Source organism: Atta cephalotes (assembly GCF_000143395.1).
Source record: "Atta cephalotes unplaced genomic scaffold scaffold00022, whole genome shotgun sequence".
NCBI lineage: Eukaryota > Metazoa > Arthropoda > Insecta > Hymenoptera > Formicidae > Atta > Atta cephalotes.
Genome location: NW_012130086.1, coordinates 1,971,388 through 1,992,459, shown reverse-complemented (window position 1 = coordinate 1,992,459; position 21,072 = coordinate 1,971,388). Strand labels below are relative to the sequence as shown.

Here is a 21,072-nt window from a genome sequence, read left to right as displayed (position 1 = left end):
TACCTACTAATAATAATACTACTAAATAAATAATACGTAACTAACGTTAACGTTAGTTACGTTACGTATATCTGTATNTNACACTATTATTATTATATAATTAACTACTCCTTCCTTCCTCCTCTCTCTCTCTCTCTCTCTCTCTCTCTCTCTCTCTCTTTCGGCTTTAAAAAGAAAGAGAGACAGAGTTTTAAGTCTCACTTAAAGCCTGTTCTTTTTAGCCGAACTTTTGCTCCAGTTCATCTTTCTTCCTTTTCTGTTCAGGAGAAAAAAAGAAGATGAAAGATGCACTGGTGCAAAAGTTCAACCAAAAAGAACTGGCCTTTAAAGTCAAAATAATGTTGATGCAATTAAAGAATTATTATTTAACTGAAATGGTACATTGCCCTTATAGAAATCGAATACAGAACAATGGCCAATTAATTAATATTAAAAAACACAGTAATAATGAATTACTTATTTTATGTATTAAAAGAATTAAAATTCTTGTTCAATACTTTTATTTTTTGTTCAATACTTAGTAACTCCAAATAAGTTACGATTTACTCCAAATAATTATTATTTTTTGTAATAAACTGATCCGTATTAGATTTCTGCAAGTATAAATTTTGTATATTTGATAATAACAATTTTATTGAATACATATTTATTGAATACATACAAACAAGTATTTGGTTAAAGTATTGCACGTGAAAAATACATGAATAGCGAATGCACAAAATAAATAAGAAATATAAATTTACAAAAAAATTAAAATAATATTTCATGTTAATTAAATCTAGCTAATTGAGCTATCTAGTTAATGGAAATGATATGAAGTCAAATTCTTTAAAACAGAAAGAAAGAAAGTATAAAATATTTGAAATTATTATTACTGGAATATCTCTTATCGCTCATACTATTAATTAGAAGAATACATAAAATTTACGTTTATATACATATATGGATATCGTATAATCTTTATGTTATGAAAATGTATGTATTATACGTAGAGCTTCCACGATGTCCGTCCCAAACTGAAGACGTTACGAAAGTATACAAAAAGTAGGCTAACCTTGGCCCACTTTTATTAAAGCTTTGGAGAGCAGCGGGCTTATTCCTGTAAATGCAATGACACGCATACGTATATATGTATGCATGTATGTATGCTGTGTATGGCAGGCAAGCATATCTATTGTCGCAAACGATATATAACGCGCAGCTGGTTGAAGATGTGTCCGTGTGAGTGCCGAGCACTTGCTCGCGATTTTCTTGGCCTGCTCGCCTTTCAAAAGTAATCTCCCTCTCGCGCATCGACTCGAGAAATAGACATGGAGGAAGTGAAAGATAGCTAGAGAGAAAGGGGAAAGAAAGAGAGAAAGAGACGTGATCCTCGCGAAGTGATTCTTTTAAAACGTTCACAATCCTTTTGGAAAGTGAAGTTTCGAGAGATTTAATGCTGACCACAAAACAGTTAACTTAGAACTTACTTATAGTTTGAGATAAATACTTTCATAACAATTACACTATTAAGAAGTCAGACAAAAATTAAAAAATCAAATAAATAAGAAAGTGCCAAACACGATCGAGGCTAGATACTAATAATATTTTTATGTAAATAAATACATCTTTTATTTATAACTATGCTTTAATTACTGAACTTGAAACGCTGATTTACAATTGAAATAATAATCTTACAAATTAATTCAGTGTTGATTTAAGAATAATGCATCTTAAAATCGTGTAAAGAACTTGTTGAAAAAAATATTATCTGAGCTAGAATTCAAAATTAGAAAAATTGAAAAATTGATGATTACGCAAATTAGCGAAGTATCAATGTTATTGACGTATATAAGCACTGTAACGATAATACGACAGTAACATTACAATGTAACACTACGTTGTTATAATAGAAGTCTAATAAAAGAGTAGAAACATACAAAAAAAATTTTTTTCTTATTCAAGTTATTATTATTATATATAAATTAATACTAAAGTATTTAAGCACGAAGATCCGCTTTGAAAATAGAATTATTTCTTTTCACTGATTTATACTATTATTATATGAGATTATTATATTATATGAAAAGTTCATAGGGAATATAGATTTCATGGTTGAAATCTTTGGTAGCAATTCATGCTGCTCATGACTGCTCAAGCAGTGTTCGCATTAAATTTCTTGGCATCGCATTATTCACGCATATTACACACGTAATCTGCCAGCATTTGAATCAGAAAGTGGCAAGTAGAAGCTTGGACCGGCACGTTCGCACCTCCTAAGAAAACGCTTCGATTGGCGTCGCCTGAGATGGTTAGAAAGTGCAAAGTTTTTAACTGTATCTACAATATTGATGATAATTAGATGTAAATTTCACAATTAGTTCCATGTAAGCAAATTCCTAATTAAGATATAACTGATTCATGTTTGATGTGACATCGTGCATATCAGCATGCCGCTGAAAAATCACCGAGAGTATTATAGAAGTAATCGCGTGTAAGCATATCGATAGTAGATCGATATGATTTATATAATGAAGCAGCTGTTTTATTTATCTTTCAAAGTAAATGTTATGAGAAATGTAAGTGAAGGTACTTAGAGATTTACTCGCTCGTGCCCGAAATTAAAGCTTATTCTACAATGCTCTTTGTTTTTGCCTCTGCCTGCTTCTTGCTTTTTGTCTCTCGCTTCTTTCTCCCTTTGCAACCGTTTTATCGACAATTGTATTTCTTGCGTATTTCCTGTTTCTTCTGAAGTTCCTTAACTTTTATCTTGGGTAACATAAAACAAAAAAATCAGATAAGAAGCCAAAAGATAAGATGTAAAAAATAGCAAAAAGTAAGAAACAGAAAATAAAAAGCAGAATGTAGAATAACCATAAAACTTCCGTACAAGATACTTATCAAAAATCGTTACGAAAGTATCGAAGGAAACTTCAGTCAGTCGCACGTTGACGAGAAAAAAATAATACGGGGTCTGCATGACGAGTACGCATGAGCGCGTGTCCACCTCATAATCAAAATATAGCTACATTCACCGTGCGATAAGGTGAAAGTCCGACGTGATAAGTACAAACGGCCACCTGCAGCACGATCTAACTGAGACGGCAAATGCCAAAGTGGCAACAAAACGCGGAGATCGGCACTTGTTGTCGTCGCCGTGAAAGACCGAGCTTATAAAGCGGGATAACTAATGATAGCCGGATTAACCCACCGCGACATAAATAGGGCAAAATAACAATGCATCAAGTCCGAACTCACCTTCGAGATGGATTGAGATTTATGAGATCAGGATACGATAATGTTACGCAAGAAATCCTAACGCGAGTCGGCTCTTCTCGCATCCGTTGTACAGAACGAATGAAAAGAGCAATGGCGAGAAGTTGCCAAGAACTTGCTACAAACTTTCTTCTCTTTTTATTCGTAAAATAAATAATCCATATAAACATTTGTACTAATTTTGATTTGGCAGAGACAGTGCTTGACATATTCTGTAATAAGACTTCTATTTTGTAACTTGTAACAAGACTTAGTGTCCGTATTGTATTATATTATCATTGAACAGTTATTTTATCTACATACATACACAATGATAATAACGATATTGTCATTAAGAATTAGAGAATAGTGACCTGACTGGATTCTCTTTTTAGACTTTTTTTTTTAAAAGTATTTAGCTATATGTACGTACGTTGCGTGTTTTATTATTTATTTACTGCGTGTAATTAGAATTATATAATAAATCCTACACATAGTAAAATTATAGAAAATTTAAAGCAATGCAGAAAGTTTCTTATATTTTGTTCATTTTTACGTAACGTCTGTCGACGAATGACTTTATCTTTTAGTACATACTATATATTGCTGTGAGTTCTTTTCTGAGATTGCATATCCAGAACGGGAAAATGTTTACATCGTGCAATTGCTCAACTCCAAGTAGTCGGAGTGCCAGGGAAAAAGTACGGACGATAAAATGATGATCTGCGCGTTACGTTGGTAGTGCGATTACAAAGATACTGCACTCTCGAAAGGAATCGTCGGCCTGTGACGTTTTTACGACGTGGGTGGAGATAAAGCCGCAGTTTGCGAGGGAGTTGTAGATGTATCTTAACACGAAACGCGAGGAACGAATCGTTTCGAGAATCTGCGAATATAGATGGCCGGCGATGCGCCGTCACGATTCTTCCTCCGACTCGATCTGATCGGCTGAACGATCGCAGCTCAGAATAAATTGAGATAAAATCAAGGCGCGAGCTTCCTTCGTTGTTGCCAGATAATGCGACGGGCGCACGCTCCGCTATCCGTCTCTCAATCCGTTCCCTTTCGCAGTCGGAAGCGATGTTTCACTCTCGCATCCAGATTATGCTGGATAATTAGTCGGTCGTGTTCCCTGCGTGGATTTCAACGCGTACGCAACAATAGTGTAAATCCAGAGGATCGTTTACGTGTCACGCATGTCGGTTTTGAATGACGAAACATATAGCAGATCTGAAAATCTCTTTATCTGAGATAAAATGTATAAAATAATACCGTTCATATAACGGTTTATTCGATTCGTTTTTGTTCTTATTTGGAGCGCTGTATTGTATTATGAAAATAAAAAGAAACTATATTCTATATATATTTTTCTATATATAGAATTTCTATATATATTTTTTGAGATAAAATTATAGAAGTATTTTCGATTGGAAAATGATTTTTCTTTATAAACAACTCAATAAACATCAATTATCAGTAATATAATGTAAATATTAAAATTTCATATTCAATAATATAAATACAATGTAACTTCATGTGTTACATAACAATTACATGTGAAATTATATCATTGATGTTATGTTATTTTTAGTGTTTACTGATAAATGTATTGACACTGATTGTATAAGTTCGGATTATACAAATTATTATAAAAATATTAAGTATAAGATTTTGTTGGCGATTTGATAACTTTATTTTACATATTTATCATTTCCTTAACATGAAGATCGCATGACGTTCGCGTTACCGATCTTTCTGACATTTTCCGTGCATGAAGTATTTATCTACCTGATACACTATACAAGTTAGAAAATGTCTATTATTTAAGTATCACGGAGAAATTTAATCGTAAAGAAAGTTTATGTTTTTCAAGTATATTTATTTAGTATTACTTGTAAATAATGCATAATGAATAAATATTTATTGTGCTCTTGTATCCATTTCTATTGATGCAGTAGAGTAACTTTAATCTCGATTTACTTTTTATCTTGTTCTAAGAATCAGAAAAAGAGTGAGTTAAATCAAGATTACAGTTAATCTATAGAGAAATGGACATTAAACTTTTTTCAATAACTTTGACTTGTTCTTTGATTATGACTACTAAAAATAACATCTTTTATTATATCAGAGATTTTATACGTATCTTTCTGCATAGAAATATTTGAAAGAGAATTTAAGTAAGGAATTTAAGATAAAACTCCAATTGGAAAGTCCAAAATATTTTATTTTGACTGTATATATCGACCTTTCCTTGTCATAAACTTTAAAAGTAAATTGAGGAGAAGCAAAGTCTATCGACAAGTAGGTGAAAATTGACGCAAAACTAGCCAAGGCAAACAATGCTGTTTATATTGTCGTATTCGACATTGTATTCGACACGACAATGCCTTTTTACTTCTTATCTGATGGTAGAGAGAAATAAAAGTAGAAATAAAATTGACTCGATTACTTTTACTCTGTTGAAGGAATACATCGGCATATTCTTATTCCTGCAATGCATAACAATGTATTTCGCGAACTCCATTCTCTGTATTTTTATTCCGGCATCTCGCGACTGTTCACGCTCGCTTTTAATCAATTTACATGCAAGCTTAATGTTGCGTTTTCCTTCTCGTTAGGATGTCAGTTTTATCCTGTCGGAGAGTACCTGAAATTCGTGAGGGTACCAGAGAATCTGGAAATAGGAACTGAAATTCTTTCGCTAGAGGCACATCCTAGAAATCGACTCTCCATTACGCCGGTCGACAAGGTACGTCATCATTTCAGCATACTAATTTTATTTATCTGAAGCATAAAAAAAATAAATCTCGTATAGGAAGAAGACGCCGGCTTCTTCACTTACAAGGAAACGAACGAGACACACGTTTCTCTGATTTTGGCGCAATCCCTGGAGGATCTAGTGGATGCGGAGTCCCCAAGGAACCTATTAAAATTTCGAGTCTCTTGCGACTTCGGCTCTGGTGATTCACTGGTAAAGACTGGTGAAGCTACATATCATACGTTTCGTTGGTCGTCGACCTCGCATGAGAAGTACAGACAATAATAAAAAGAAAATTGCGCATTCCTATGAAATTGTTACTATCGATTTAGAAAAAGTGAGAAGTCTGTATCGTATGGCGCTGTCTCTTTCTGAAGCATTGAGTTGAAGAGAGATACTGATAGAATCTCGTAAAGAGATGCTGATTGTTCAATTCTTTCTAACGGAGCTAAGATCTAACAGATGCTATATAACGATCGTGGAATGCGCCTTTTCATTACGTTGACGTTTGCAATATATAATGAATATATGCAATATATAATGAAATTCAAAATAACGGTCCTCATCAGTGCATACAGCAAAATACTTACACAAATAATAATTACTTGTTTTAAATATTTTAAAAGTTTATATATCCGCAAATCTATTGTGAGTTTATCATAAGTAAAATAAAATTTATTCAAAACATATTCTGAATTTTATAATAGTAAGTTTAATACTTCAATCAAGATAATTAGATTAAAATAAATTCGATTTATTTATTATATAAAGTTGCTTCTTTACTTCAAAAGAAAATGAATTTTTATTTTAGTACATAATAATAATTTTTTTATAAATTTGTAATAAGTATATTTTGAGATTATCATCAAGAAAATATTTTTTGTTAAAGACCGTTACTTAAAAGGAAGAAAGTAGTCAGTTAATGAAGTAATCAGTTTTCTTATCAATAGAATGATATTTTGCGTGATAATTTAATCGTATTTTACGTATTGCAGTGGATGTCGTTCGTTACTCTTTGAAAGATTGTTATAACGCACGCGAATTTTTTGATTTTGAATTCGAGCGTGCAATTGGAGCGTGTGTGAACCGGTTTAATTGCAGGGGAAAAAACGAATGAAACGGGACGAATTTACCGGTTCCAAGTTCTTTTGCGCGTGGTAATAAGCGTTTATGTAACGACTCCCGTGCGCAGGATACCGAAGCGAGTAAGAATTGTTAACGCTTGGCACACGCTTAACACCTCTTTAAATATTGATCCGGGATTTCGTTGTATTTTCACATATTTTCGGACACTGAACATTTTCATTTCGGCGCGCAAATTGACGGATGCAAGTCGATGTTTCTCGCGGTCCACTTTTTAATAATTCAGCGCCCGATTTACTTGCTTTCGAAGATACTCGGCCGCGACGAGCGTAACGCGCGAGGAAATGAGCGGAAAGTGATGATCAATAGCGCGCTATAGATCTTGCCGTTTGCCATACACTATTTACTCGACTTGATTACCGACGATTACGACTTTCGCGTGAACGGTCGCGCGCTAGATCTCTGCTTAACTCGCCATCCGCGTCGAATATGCACGCACCTAAACGCCATTTCGCGGGTGTAGCTCGTGGACCGCTAAAGTACCGTTTCCCGGGGAAACCATCGATCCTTTTTCATTTCCCAAACGTGATAACATCACGTTTTATGATCCGCGCTGTAAAACGTGCTCTGAGATGTTGAATTGTGTCGACGCATAATTCAGCATGGATTAGAGATGGCGAGAGATGGTCGATCGACGAGGGAGTGCAGGGAACGATCGGGTGCAGCCACCGAGTGTGACTTATGTTCTGTCGTTTATGCTCAGGTATCGTCGCATTTGTCGGTGACGATCTACGTGGAGGATATAAACGATCATGCGCCACAATTTGTCGATGCGCCTTATCACGTGACGGTGGACGAGCTTACACCAATCGGTGAGATATTAGACCCACTAGCGATACTATAAATCGCTCCTGCCATACCTGAATGTCACATAATTGATATCCTCGCTTTTGCATAAATATAGGTATATATAGCGTAATCCACGCACGCGGAAATAAAATGTTACTTGATGCTGTTATACGGTGCACGTCGAGCGGGGTTTTTAGAACCTGACATTTCATATTCTCCCTAGATATTTTCCCGAAACCGGACGTGCACAGTTTCGTCATATCAAATTCCATTTTTCCAAATTCTGTCGTGAATCGCGCAGCGATTTTTCTCTCGGATTTCCTCGCTTTTCTGTTCGATAAGTTGACGCGTGGCATAAAGATTCGAAATGAACTCGCAGGTGTGACGATATTTCGCGGGATTCACGCGCTGGATGGCGACAAGCCGAACACGCCGAACAGCGACGTTTATTACGCTATCGTGAAGGGAAACGAACAAGGCAAATTTTCTCTCGAGTCTGGGCACAGAACCGCCCTGATACTTCGGAAGCCAGTCGACTATGACAGTGGAGATCGCGAATTCATCTTGGTTATTACTGCGACTGTAAGTAATATGACATACCTGAAAATATTATATATAATACAGTTTTTCTTTTTGTTTTATAAAATTGTTCCGCTGAATATGAAAAGTTAAATGACTGTTGTGTTCTGCAACGGTCGACATTTGTGAGAAATTGCAACTCAGCAATGAATGACAAACCGGATTGATTTGCAATAGTAATTCCTGACGTAACACATGATACAATTCCTTAGGATCGTGGTGTTCCTGCCAGGAGCACGAACAGCACCGTAAAAATTACTGTGGTGGACAACGATGATCTTGATCCGAAATTCACGCGAGACATCTACAAGGCGAAAATTTATGAATTTTATCCTATGCCGGTACGATTATAAAAATTATTTTCTTGCATTTAATGCGTGAAGTGTTTTAGAAATTATTCAATTATCCTGAATTATCCTGAATGTATTTAAGCAAAATAATAAATATCTCATGTAGTCAGAATTAGATATAGTTATTTAATGTTCAAAAATAAATTTAAATGACATTTTATTTTAGAGATTTAATTGTCAATATATCTGAAATAAATTGAAAATTGAACAAATTAAAATCAATGAATATTTTTTAAGTTTGGCCTTTAATGAAGCATTTAATTCAGGAATAATCATCTGAAATGTCTTTTTATCTCAGCAGCAAAAAAAAATGTAAATTGTTATAAAATATTATATATTTTGTATGAATATTATTTAACATATTTTCTTTCTTTTTAATAATGAAAGAATATTTATAAAGCAAAAATAACATTTCTTAGATACTGCAAATTTTTAATAATATTTTTTAATATAATATTTTTAAATTCCGGAGTGTAATGTTATTTTCTTTTGCAGGAATATCCAATCTTTACAGAGATAAACTTTACCAATCCGATTCACGCGGCCGATCGCGATCGAGATATAAATGTGCCAGTACGATACGATATAATATCCGGCAATGAGAGGGGTTTCTTCCATCTTGATCCAAAAAATGGATCGCTATTTCTGAAACGTGCGATTGATCTCGACGCCGAGCGAAGCTTGCCGGGCAATATATTTAATCTTCAAGTTCACGCGTCGCAAGTAGATAACCCATTGAAAATGACCGTCGCGCGGGTTGAAGTGGAAGTGTTGGACCTAAATGACAATCTACCGCAGTTCGAAGTCGATCTTTACAATATCAGCATCGTGGAGAATCTGCCGAATGGCTTCAGCGTGCTACAAGTAATCGCGCGCGACAAAGACCAAGGCGAAAACGGAGAGTTCGATTATCAGCTGGAGGATTTATCTGGCGCCTTCTCTGTAGAACCACAGTCTGGCTGGCTCACCGTAAAGGACCAGACAATTCTAGACCGCGAGAAGCGCGATCATCTGAAGATGAAGGTCTACGCCGTGGAGCATAGGCCGAGCGTCGTTGTAACGGACGATGAATCCAAAAGATCTTCCGTAGATGTCGAAATTACTCTTCTCGACGCTAACGACAACAATCCCATTTTCGTGCCAGGCAATCTTTACGAATTAGTGGCGAGGAGTGATGTGAAAGTCGGCACCGTGCTGGGTCAAGTGCATGCGGTAGACGACGATTTGGGTCCCAATGGATTGGTCCGCTATCGATTGCAGAAACCTGGCAACTCCACACTTCGGAAACCGCCGTTCTTGGTGAATGAGAGCACGGGCTTGATCACGGTCTCGGAAAGTCCGATACTCGAAGGTAGACACGCGATTTTCGTGGAAGCAGCTGATCAGCCGGCGAATCCCAGCGAGAGAAGATTCTCTTTAGCGGTTGTCACGGTGGATGTCTTTCGAGCGGACGGTAAGTCTGAAATTTAAGACAGTGATAGAATTAATGAACAAACACTAATTTAAATGACAGATGTAATTATGAGAGTTCTTTATTTGAAACTGAATAACAGTAAGCATCATTGTTTGAGTTAAAAACAATAATTTCTAGTAAAGGAAAAACTCAGATATCATCTATTGTTTTTTCACTGTTTAATAACATAATTATTATTTTTTTAAAGGTCAAATAAATAACTTAAATGCTCTTTAAAGAGTTTTCAATGATAGTAGATCTGTGTTATATAGACATTTTCAATTGCTTATAAACAGTGTAAACTGGACTTTTATTGATTGTGAAACATTATTCGACACATCCATGTGTTTCAGGTCCAAATTCATGGGAACCAGATTTCGTTGGCGCGCCCTATGAGTTCTGGGTTGGTGCGAACGTGCCCGTAGGTACCAGTGTCGGGCAGATTCGCGTAAACGATGCTGTTAAAACTAACGACCTTATCTACGATCTTCTACACGGTTACGAAGAGGGAGGTACGTGTAAACGTGATGATGCATGTTGATTAATCCATAGCTCTCGCAGGAATTAAAAGCTGCACACGTCGCGACTTCTTAACGGTCTAATAAACCTCCGCCCGCACTGAGGATATCCCCAGATGCGTCCTAATTTCAATACGCCTCCGCGACCGGAAACACGCGATGTGCAAAATGCCTATATTATTCATGCAAATCCGTAACACATGCTGCATACATATATGATGGGATTTCAGTTCCATTTGCTGTGGAAGAGCGCTCAGGCACAATAACGGTTGTGGAGGAGATCGAGCGCTTTGACCGTTCCATATATGACTTCGAAGCGATCGTCAGTGACGAAAGGGAACTGACACTGATCACGAATGTTTCAATCCACGTGGTGGATCCAAATGACAATCGGAGTATCTTCACAAAGTGAGTGAAATTGCATAGCATCTAATTTGTTCTTAATGATTTTTATTTGTTCTTAATAAAATTTTCGAATAAGAATCGATAAAATATATGAAACACACATCCTTTTATGTTTTCTTTAATTGTTCATTACATTCTAGGAAGCTAATTAACGTCTGACTGATTTGTTAGCTATTAGATATTCAAATAAAAATTATTACTCTATTAGTAGCATAATTCATTAATGCAGTATTGACCCAATATATCTCAAATGCCAATGTTTAATCAATGTCTTACCAATGAATTGTGCTACTAGCGTAATAATTGTGTGGTTCTTTCTTGACAAATTATATTATTTTCCACAATCTGATCTTTCGCTATTAAATAATATCCTTTGAGAGTCTTGTACCTTGTCGCGTCTTCCAACGTATCTCTCTCATGAAATCGATACGCCAGATTTGCCGACTTCGTTGGACGCGTCGAAAGGTCAAAGGTCCGGTGACTTGGATGGCTACCCATTTGCTTATTCAAAAGTCAATGACCGTTGATTGCAGGGGAACGACCACTGCTCCTCTGATTTTCCATGTAAAGGAGAATGTTCCCGGTGCATTGATCGGCCAAGTGCTTCCATATAATGGCACAACGGCGGCTATGTCCGGTACTCAGTTTCTTATCGTCAATCAGCAGGATGTGCCCGATATCGCCATTATGGATGACGGTTCTCTCTATGCTCCTCAAGGTTTGGATCGTGAGGCAAAGGAAAATTATAGTATCACTGTGATTGCCGAGAGCTTACGCGGCGTGGGCGTATTTCAAGTAAGTTTGTTATTCGCAAATCGAGTCGATCCGTTATTTGTTCGTCTGTCGTTTTAATCGTTGGATTTATGACTCTAATCTTCAGGTGCGAATAGTTGTGGACGACGAAAACGATCATGCGCCGGAATTCACGTTGCCCGCTTACGAAGGCCGGATTATGGAGAATAGTCCTGCGGGAACGGAAGTTACTCTGACAAATCCGATTGCGGCAAGCGATAAAGATGAGGGCGAAAATCGAGACTTTACGTTTGCATTGCAGGGCGACGGTAGCAACCAGTTTAGAATCGATCCGATAATGGGCCAAGTGTACTTTGAGAATATCGATGACAGTATCCTAGATCGCGAGACAAGGGCGAACTACGAATTTCAAGTTATCGCTACTGACAAAGGTAAGTCCTCTGATAATCCATATTTCTATTAATATAGGTTCATCCAAATATTTATTACAATAATATTTAATTCTCACAACAATGAATTATTTGGATCCAAAGTGAAAATTTTAGACAGTTGTATTATCTGTATTAACTGTGAGATTCTAAATTGTTTCTGAAAAAAGTTTCTGAATCTTCTTTAGTCATTTGTCATAAAATAGATGTTCACTCCGTACTTCAAATAAGACGTTTTAAAATTTAAGTGTTGTATCCATAGCTGTAATTGAAGATTAATATACTATAGTTGAAGTTTAAGATTTAGTTATTAAAAATTCGAGATATAATCGAAAATAAATTATTTGTTTTTCATACAGGTGGATTGCAGTCAGAGAGTACTTTGAGAATAACGGTGCTCGATGAGAATGACAATCCTCCGAAGTTCATACGGATGATAGTCCTCCCGGATCAGGGTGTGCGCGTATCATATAATCCAAGTGACGATATATCTGCCGAGAAGGATGAGGTAGAAGATGTAGAAGCTCAACCTGAAAATTCAGACGATGAACGGCGCTCACCGTTACTATTGGTGCCAGAAAATACGACGATTGGCGTACCGATAATACGTTTGTTGGCGGACGATAAAGACGAAGGCGCGAACGCAGCAATAACGTACAGTCTAGGGAATGAGACGACTTCCAGCGGGGCTCGATCGCGTCGTTATGATGCGACTAGCCGTCGTTACTTCCATCTCGATCCGCGCACAGCCGAGATATCTGTCGCTCGGAGCTTACCACCGGAAAAAATATTCGATTGTTAGTCTTGGCAAGGGACTCTGACGGTCTTACGGATAATATCACTGTCAGGGTCCATGTGACAGATGTAAATGATCACGCGCCTGTTTTTGACAAATCTTGGTATACCTTTGATGTGGCTGAGGGCACTTACTCCAATTACGCTATTGGTACAGTGCAAGCGCTCGATGCCGATTTCGATGAAAACGCTAATCTCAGTTACGAACTGATCACTAGTCATGAGGATTCGAAACAAGTCAACAATGCGTCACGATCGTTCGAAGTGAATCCATATCAAGGAGTGATACAAGTGAGCGGGACTCTTGATCGAGAGAAAGCTACGACTCATCGTCTTCTCGTAATCGCTCGCGATCAAGGCTCACCAAGTTTGAGCTCCTCTGTAGAAGTGGAGATAAACGTATTGGATGTAAACGATAACGCGCCAATGTTCCATGGTTACGACGAGCTTGAGGAGGGTGATCAGTTGCCAGTCTATCGTGTTTCCGTTCTGGAGAACAGTCCAATCGGCACGCAAATTGCCAAAGTATACGCAAACGACAGCGATTTCGCTGGTAATGGAAACGGATTAATCCTATTCGATTTGAGCTATGAGGATCACGTGGACAAACAATATTTTGCGGTGGACAGTAAGGAAGGCATTATCACGACTATTGCTAAGCTCGACTATGAGACCAAGAGTAATCATCGTTTAATCATCACGGCGAGCGATCTTGGCTCGCCGGTTAGTTTGACTTCCTCAGCTGTGGTCCTCGTCACGGTATTGAACGTTGACGATGACGATGAGGAGGTGGACAACGAGGTACACAAGATGCCAACTTTCCGGCATCGATATTACGAAGTGGAGATTGATGAGAACGCTTCTGTGCCGTTGCTGATTGCGCAGCTCGATCTCACCGATGATCGGCATGGTGATTACATAAGATACAGTGTTGTGGCTGATGGTTCTGACGGCAGGGATCACTTTTCAATCGATCCTAAGAACGGCTCCCTATATCTGACGACGGAGATCGATCGGGAAGCCAGAGATCGGTATGAGGTGAAGGTCAGAGTCGACAGATTAAAGCTCGGCCGTGGCATGCCAGTGATGATCTATCCGGTCGTTGGTGAGAGGCTGAATGGACTCGCGTCTAATGAAGCTAGAGTGGTCGTCAGAATAAAGGACGTGAACGACAACGCGCCTAGATTCAAGACAAAAGACAAGCCCATCCTCGCTGTTATACCTACTACTGCTCATTACGGTTACGAGGTCGTCAAAGTGGAGGTATGTATGCGCGAGTCAAAGCGAGCTCGTTTTAATCCATTTTGGTTTTTACATCGGTCTTTCATATCTTCTCTTTACCTTTTCATATTCGTTCTTGATGTCTCTATTTTTAGATTTTATTTAATTTTTTGAAGTGACTTCTCTTATTAAATTATTTTATCTTCGTCTATATATACGTCGTTCTATTAATTGCGATGTTATTTGAAATATGCTAATGAAACAAGTAATATCGTATCCGTAGTATTATATCTGAAATAGAATTTTTATTAAAAATTGATGACTCATTCTCTTCTCTCTCGAGAAGAGAAAGACTTGAGACGCTTAAAAAATCAGCCATCAGCTTTAATGCTGGAAATTTATTTGGATCCATTTGGCGAATCACAGGCCGAGGATCCGGATCTGGGAATAAATGGTGAAATACGTTATCAAATTCTTGGCCGAGAGGATGCTCCGCGTTTCGCCATTGATCCACTCAGCGGTCAAGTGCGATCTGTAGCGAGTTTTGGCCGCGACGCCGATCGCGTCTTCGGTTTCGACGTCAAGGCCACTGATAGACAGGGTGCCGAGAACGGGCGCAGCAGTATTACCAATGTCTTCGTAAGTTCACATTCCGTACTCCCACGTACTTTTCACGCGGTGTATCTTAATTACTCTCCGTTAGAGATAGTGCCCGGACTAATTTCCCCGCGAGGAAATGGGATATTTCAAAGGACGGAAGCTCCCTCGCTCCCTCTCACTTCATTCGGCACCGACCTTGACAGTTTATCGTGCCATTCGGTATATATCTCGCTTTTGAATCCGTAGGTGTACGTGTTGGACGATCAGAAGCAAGTCGTCATGGTCATAGGTCGGAAGCCTATCGAGATCGAGCCAGAACTCGAGAACATTACTATGTAAGTTCTGCTTCGTGATATTCGTAACAAGCATGACGACATATATTAATTGTTTTTCAGAGCGTTGCAAAATGTCACTGGCTTAGACGTACGAGTGAGGAAATTGGAACCTCATATTGAGAAGAACTTAATCGATGCAGCCTCGTAAGTAAGATTTATTCGATGAGTGATATAGTGTGATTCAGTTGGTTATTATATTTTGAATTATTTTTTTTTTAGTACCGATGTTTATCTGTATGCGATCGATCCACATTTGAATGTTATGATAGACATGGAAACCTTGTACAGGTAATCAATTGTATTATTATCGAATGTAAAAGATATTTTAAATTCGTTCTCCTTATCTAATATAATTTTTATTATTTAATTTATTAATTAATTGAAAGTTTTTCCAACAATTTAATACAATTTAATACTTTAAATGAATCACTAAACATTTAATTAAAATTTTATATAAATCTTCAGGTTCAATTTTTCAATATTTGAATATTCAAATATAATAACACAGTAATCTGATTTTTTAAATAATATCTTTTTAGCGTTTTTAATACCAAGAAAGCAGACATAAAACGCGAACTCGATGAATATCGTATACTGGAAATTGCTGGTAACGCCCCACGTAGAGGTAGTCAGCGTTACTTGTTGTCCGCCCTCGAAGTAGGCGTCGTGGTACTCGCCTGCGTCGTCTTTGTAGGTGCCCTCGTGACCGCCCTGTGCATTACCTGTGTTCGACGCAACAAACGGTACGCGGAATATGGTTTTGCTCGCTCGCCACCTCGCCTAAGGTCAACACAACGCTTATCTGCGTTGTCATATTAATTCCTAAACAATGTTGGCTAAAGGGTCTTATCATCTTCTTCTTCTTTTCTTATACTTTCGCATACCAAAAAGTCGAACTATCTACTATTAACAATTATTAACATATATATTACATTATTTTATTTAAACTCATGGCGACGCTTAATTATATAAAAAAGGATTGCGGAATAATGGAATGGGGGATCGAATCGATGTCTTGTTGGTATTTGATTGGCATCGGCTAATTTAAATGCCAATTCTTTTTATCTTCGATACAAAGTGCGCGTTCTGAATGGGAGTCTCGAATTCCATTCGTTAGTCGTAGACGACGAGACAAGGCCATGTTCTCGACGGTTGGTCCGGTCGGATTTGCTCTAACAGACCCCGCCGGCACTCTGCAAAAGCCACCGCTCTTTCCCACCTTCGTCGACGGTCTCCATTACGACCCGGAACCCTTCTGCACCGAGATGTCTAGACGACAGAGCATGTGCGAGCACGGCAATTGCGTCCGTTTTCACACGTAAGTCTGACTTGATTAAAGATTATTAAATAGCGAGGAAATTTTGTGACTTTAATTATTTATGTCAGATATATTAATCTTTTTATGATGTAGAATTATATAAAAATATATATTGAATTAAATTAATATATACTAATTTTATACGATTATATATTCTAAACTTAATTTTATTTTTTATTTTAGAAAATCTATATAAACTTTTTTTGTTATCTATAACAGCATTTGACGCATTAACATTTACGAACCAATAAGTTATCATTTTAATATTAATATTAAATATTTAATATTAAATATCTTGTAATAAATTTTCTATTAATATAAAATCTATTTACAGTTTAATAAAAAAGACGCTTATATTCGTAAAAGAATAATCTTCAATAATTCTTTTGTACAAATAGAATCATCAATATGTTCAATAATTATGATAGTGGGTAAACTATATCGTTTTATATTTTTAATAAAAATCTGATTTTTCGAAGATATGCTGATGTTAGGAATATATTATGTAATCGGTACAATCGAAGGCTTGCACAGACTTATCTTTATAGACTATATATAGTATCGGGAAATTTCTAAGTACCTTACATAGATGCTACTACCACGGGCTATTTTCAGGATGGGCGGGGGCGGAAAACATGCGGTGAGGTCGACGGGAACCTTGAAAGGCCTCGAGGCATCAGCGACATCCCTACATTCCAGTGGTCAGGACTCTGGTATCGTAGCGCGCACCTCTTGTCGTTGCAGTCACTCGTCTAGCCCTTCTAGTGGCGAGAGCAGCAAGTAAGTTGGATTTCTAAGTGGAAATTTTTGTCAGTCGAACGCAAAACTTTCCCGATAAAAAGCTCGAATTTACTTACATCATGTCGAATTTGGCAAATGTTTCACATTGTGAAATAAAGGAAAGTAATAAATTACAGCAATATATGGAATAATTATAAATTATTAATAAATATTAATAATTATAAATTATAAAAATATATGAAGAAAATAAGAAATATAATTATCGTGTGCTTAAATAATATATTTTAATCGCTATATAATAAATTTTGCCGAATCCAATGTATATACATCTGTAATTGTCCCAATTTATTTAACACGAGCTTCGTACTTCTTACCCTCCTCCTCCTGTGGCAAAAATTTCCTCTATTTTCTTTTAGCGGGTACGAAGACTCGCTCAAGTCCCTTCAACGTCGCGAGAGATGCAATGACATTTCCCGTGGCAGTCACGAAACCTCCAGCGTAGTCGGGAGACGTGCAACGGCGGCGAAACGGCGGCAGCGGTTTCACTCCTTCTCGAACACCGAATCCGTTTATACCCACGAGATGACCCTGCAGCGAGAGCAGCAGCAGCAGCAGCAACATTGCTGCATCGGCACGGCGAAGAGACAAAAAGCGGAGCATCGCCGTGCTCATTCCGAGGCGGAGAACAATATCACGGAGACAGTGATACACGAGCATCCGGGCACGGAAATATCGTTAGTGGGTTCCTTGCCGAATACATCGACTATGCACGGTAAATCAATATCACTAAAAAACAAGAAGTATTATTGATAAATATGGGAAATAAATTTTAATATTATAAAATAAAAGTATCAAAAATCTTACTGCTGTATTGAATTAAACGCAGTAACGATAATCCGACAAAATTGAACAGATAATCAATTCGCAGGTTCGCAATCAAGAACCAGCCACATGCTCTATTAGCAGCATCGATTTGTAAAAAGAGGAGGAGCTTCTAAGGAGCACGAGAGACAGCAGTTATTTTTATTCGACAATTTAACGTTCCTCTTTGTAAATTTGTGTATAAATTGCTGTTATACCTCGCATGCTCACGGCGTGTCATCTCGTTGCCAAAGTCTTCGTACGTCGTCACAAACTAGAGAATCATTCATTCTGTAAATACACGGCATCGTCTTTGGTATTCGATCTTCCATGTTTTTTTTGACTAATCGCGATAGATTAGGTAACGGCGTGACAATTGTTATTAAGATTATTTATCGCGCTAATGTTACAACGTGAGATGCAAATGTTTATATACAATATATACAATATATTAATATATTGTATATTAAGATAATTTGTTGTAGATTATGTACAGATACATTTGCGGTAAGTTCATTTTGCGATGAGTTATTATCTTGACGTGTTAGTTGAAGATTTATTTAATATATCTATACATAATACGTACGTTTGTGTAAAATGTAACATAGTGTAACATACGTGTAATTTATGTCTTAATTAAGCTGTCTTTTCTTATTTGATAATTATGTCGTAAAATGTTTAATATTATAAATAATAAATTTTCTCTGCTTTTATTCTAATATGGCTATTAATTAAAATTTATTAATGATAAACGTACCTATCATTGAGATAAAACGTCTATTATTATAAATAAAATAATTTTAAAATAATAAATCACTTTTTATTTACTTTTCGTTGATTTTCTATGAATAAATCACTTTTAATTTTTATTTATGTCATTTCTTTTACCAATATATTTATTTATCGTTTTAGATATAACAAACTTATATTTCTTTACATAATAAATATATTTAGTATGTAATCTATATTGGGAAGATTTTGGGAAATTCTGTTCGAGTAACTTTCTTTCGACTTTTGAAAAATGGAATATGATTCTTTTAATTGTAAAATTTGTTTAAGAATTTACTTGATTTATTTTATTTATTATAGGAAATCTTTCGAAATTAAATTATAATTTAATTAAAATTTTGTATGCTATAATTATAGCTTTTTTAGTGGATTGAAATAGCTGCTGTGCATTCATGGGCGCAATCACGACCATCGTCAAACCTGACCTTCGAAGACTCGTCAAAATGCCGATATCCCGCAATTTCTCTCAAAGTCCTTCCTGATGTCTGAGGAATTTCTCCACTTAATTAAATCAGCGAGGGTGTTTTAATTACGATAAATCAAATCAGCGTGCAGAAGCGTTATTAATTTCTCTTTAAAGGGAAATATTGGGAGAACGCTGTAAATTATTAATAATGCTGCCAGCGTGAGTAAAGTCGTTTCTGATCGTCTTTTTATTACGATTTGCTTTAGATGATGGATGATTGTCCCTCCATACTCGTTTTTAAAACGTGACAAAAATGTTCTCCTTTTTTTGCTTTCCACAGCAAAAACAATAACCAATACCATTTACGAGAAAGATGGTCTGTTGCAAGAAGTTCTTTCTCAGTAATCACAATATCGTCAACTTTTTACATAATTACAGTAAGTAAAGTTTAATTTCGCCAGATAAATAATCAATAATATCGTTTTACAAACGTCACAAAAATTTTTAGTTATTATATATATTATCTTTATAATTGATTTATTTATATATGTAGATTTTAAATATTTATTTTAATCATATTGGAGAACGGCGATTTGTTGAACATGACTGCAAGTTCAGAAGGATGTTCTCCGGGTGCCTAATATGTTCGGTAAATAAATTTTAAGCGCTCGATCGAGCATTCAACTGAATCAAATTATGTCATCGATTATGGGATCAGGCGCATGATTCAAAAGGTTATCGATTAACGTTGATGATCTTGACCTTAAACTAGGAGGATGCAGAGACAATATTGACGATATATGGGAAATGTCGCATATCTCGAAAGAACAGAAATCACGGATTCTGACGGAAAAAGTGGGAAGGATTCTGTGATGCGCGTGACATGGGATTAGGTATCTAATATTTCACTCAAGTATTCGAATAATGTTCTAGTAGGAGCTCAGTTGATGAAACAATGCAGTCTCACAGTCAGTTGTTGAGCAAGGCCGTGACCTTCGATTCTGTGATCGGAATTTTCGATTCATTTTCAGCGTTTCTGCTTTTCTTTCATTTATTCATGACTTTAGACGGGGAGATCTGTCACTTTTTTCCTTTACCATTGCACTAAACGCTAATCTGCTTAGAAATATTTATGGTAAAAACGTTCTTTTTCAGCAATAAGAATATTGTTAACTTTTTAACGTAGTTATGATATAAAATTTAATTATTTCTTCTGAAATAAACATTCAGTAATCGTCATTTAAATTTTGCCAATGTCTTCTTAATCATTTCTTTACATATTATTTTGATCTGAAATATATAAGAATATTAGTATAAGAATATTATTTTGATTTGAAGTTATCTTACTTATCCGTGTCTCACTGTGTAATGATGTTAAATTCGAGAATTTTAAGGGAACTGGCAAGTTAGATGAAATTCTTGACATTTTTTTTATGACAAATGTACTGAATAATTGTACGAAAGTAAAATTTGATCTAAATTTACAACATAAAAAATATATTTTTTATTGATACAAGTGTTTATGTGTGTGTGTGTGTGTGTGTGTGTGTGTGTGTGTGTGTGTGTGCGCGCGCGTGTGTGTGTGTGTGTGTGTGT

The 21,072-nt window shown here is 36.4% G+C and overlaps 1 protein-coding gene across 1 annotated transcript in view; it reads left to right on the top strand.

Moving 5' to 3' along the window:
• The window catches only part of LOC105619545 (cadherin-89D), a 20,049-nt gene extending 1,666 nt beyond the window's left edge, over positions 1–18,383 (top strand). Inside the window, 21 exon segments of the mRNA XM_012201062.1 lie at positions 5,853–5,983; positions 6,050–6,205; positions 7,839–7,947; positions 8,304–8,506; positions 8,716–8,844; positions 9,349–10,306; positions 10,660–10,818; positions 11,055–11,232; positions 11,763–12,024; positions 12,110–12,413; positions 12,770–13,189; positions 13,192–14,468; positions 14,853–15,065; positions 15,273–15,361; positions 15,422–15,505; positions 15,581–15,649; positions 15,901–16,104; positions 16,479–16,679; positions 17,295–17,459; positions 17,837–18,192; positions 18,349–18,383. Of these exon segments, the coding sequence (XP_012056452.1) occupies positions 5,853–5,983; positions 6,050–6,205; positions 7,839–7,947; positions 8,304–8,506; positions 8,716–8,844; positions 9,349–10,306; positions 10,660–10,818; positions 11,055–11,232; positions 11,763–12,024; positions 12,110–12,413; positions 12,770–13,189; positions 13,192–14,468; positions 14,853–15,065; positions 15,273–15,361; positions 15,422–15,505; positions 15,581–15,649; positions 15,901–16,104; positions 16,479–16,679; positions 17,295–17,459; positions 17,837–18,192; positions 18,349–18,383 (5,702 nt within the window).
• The last annotated feature ends 2,689 nt before the right edge of the window (positions 18,384–21,072 follow it).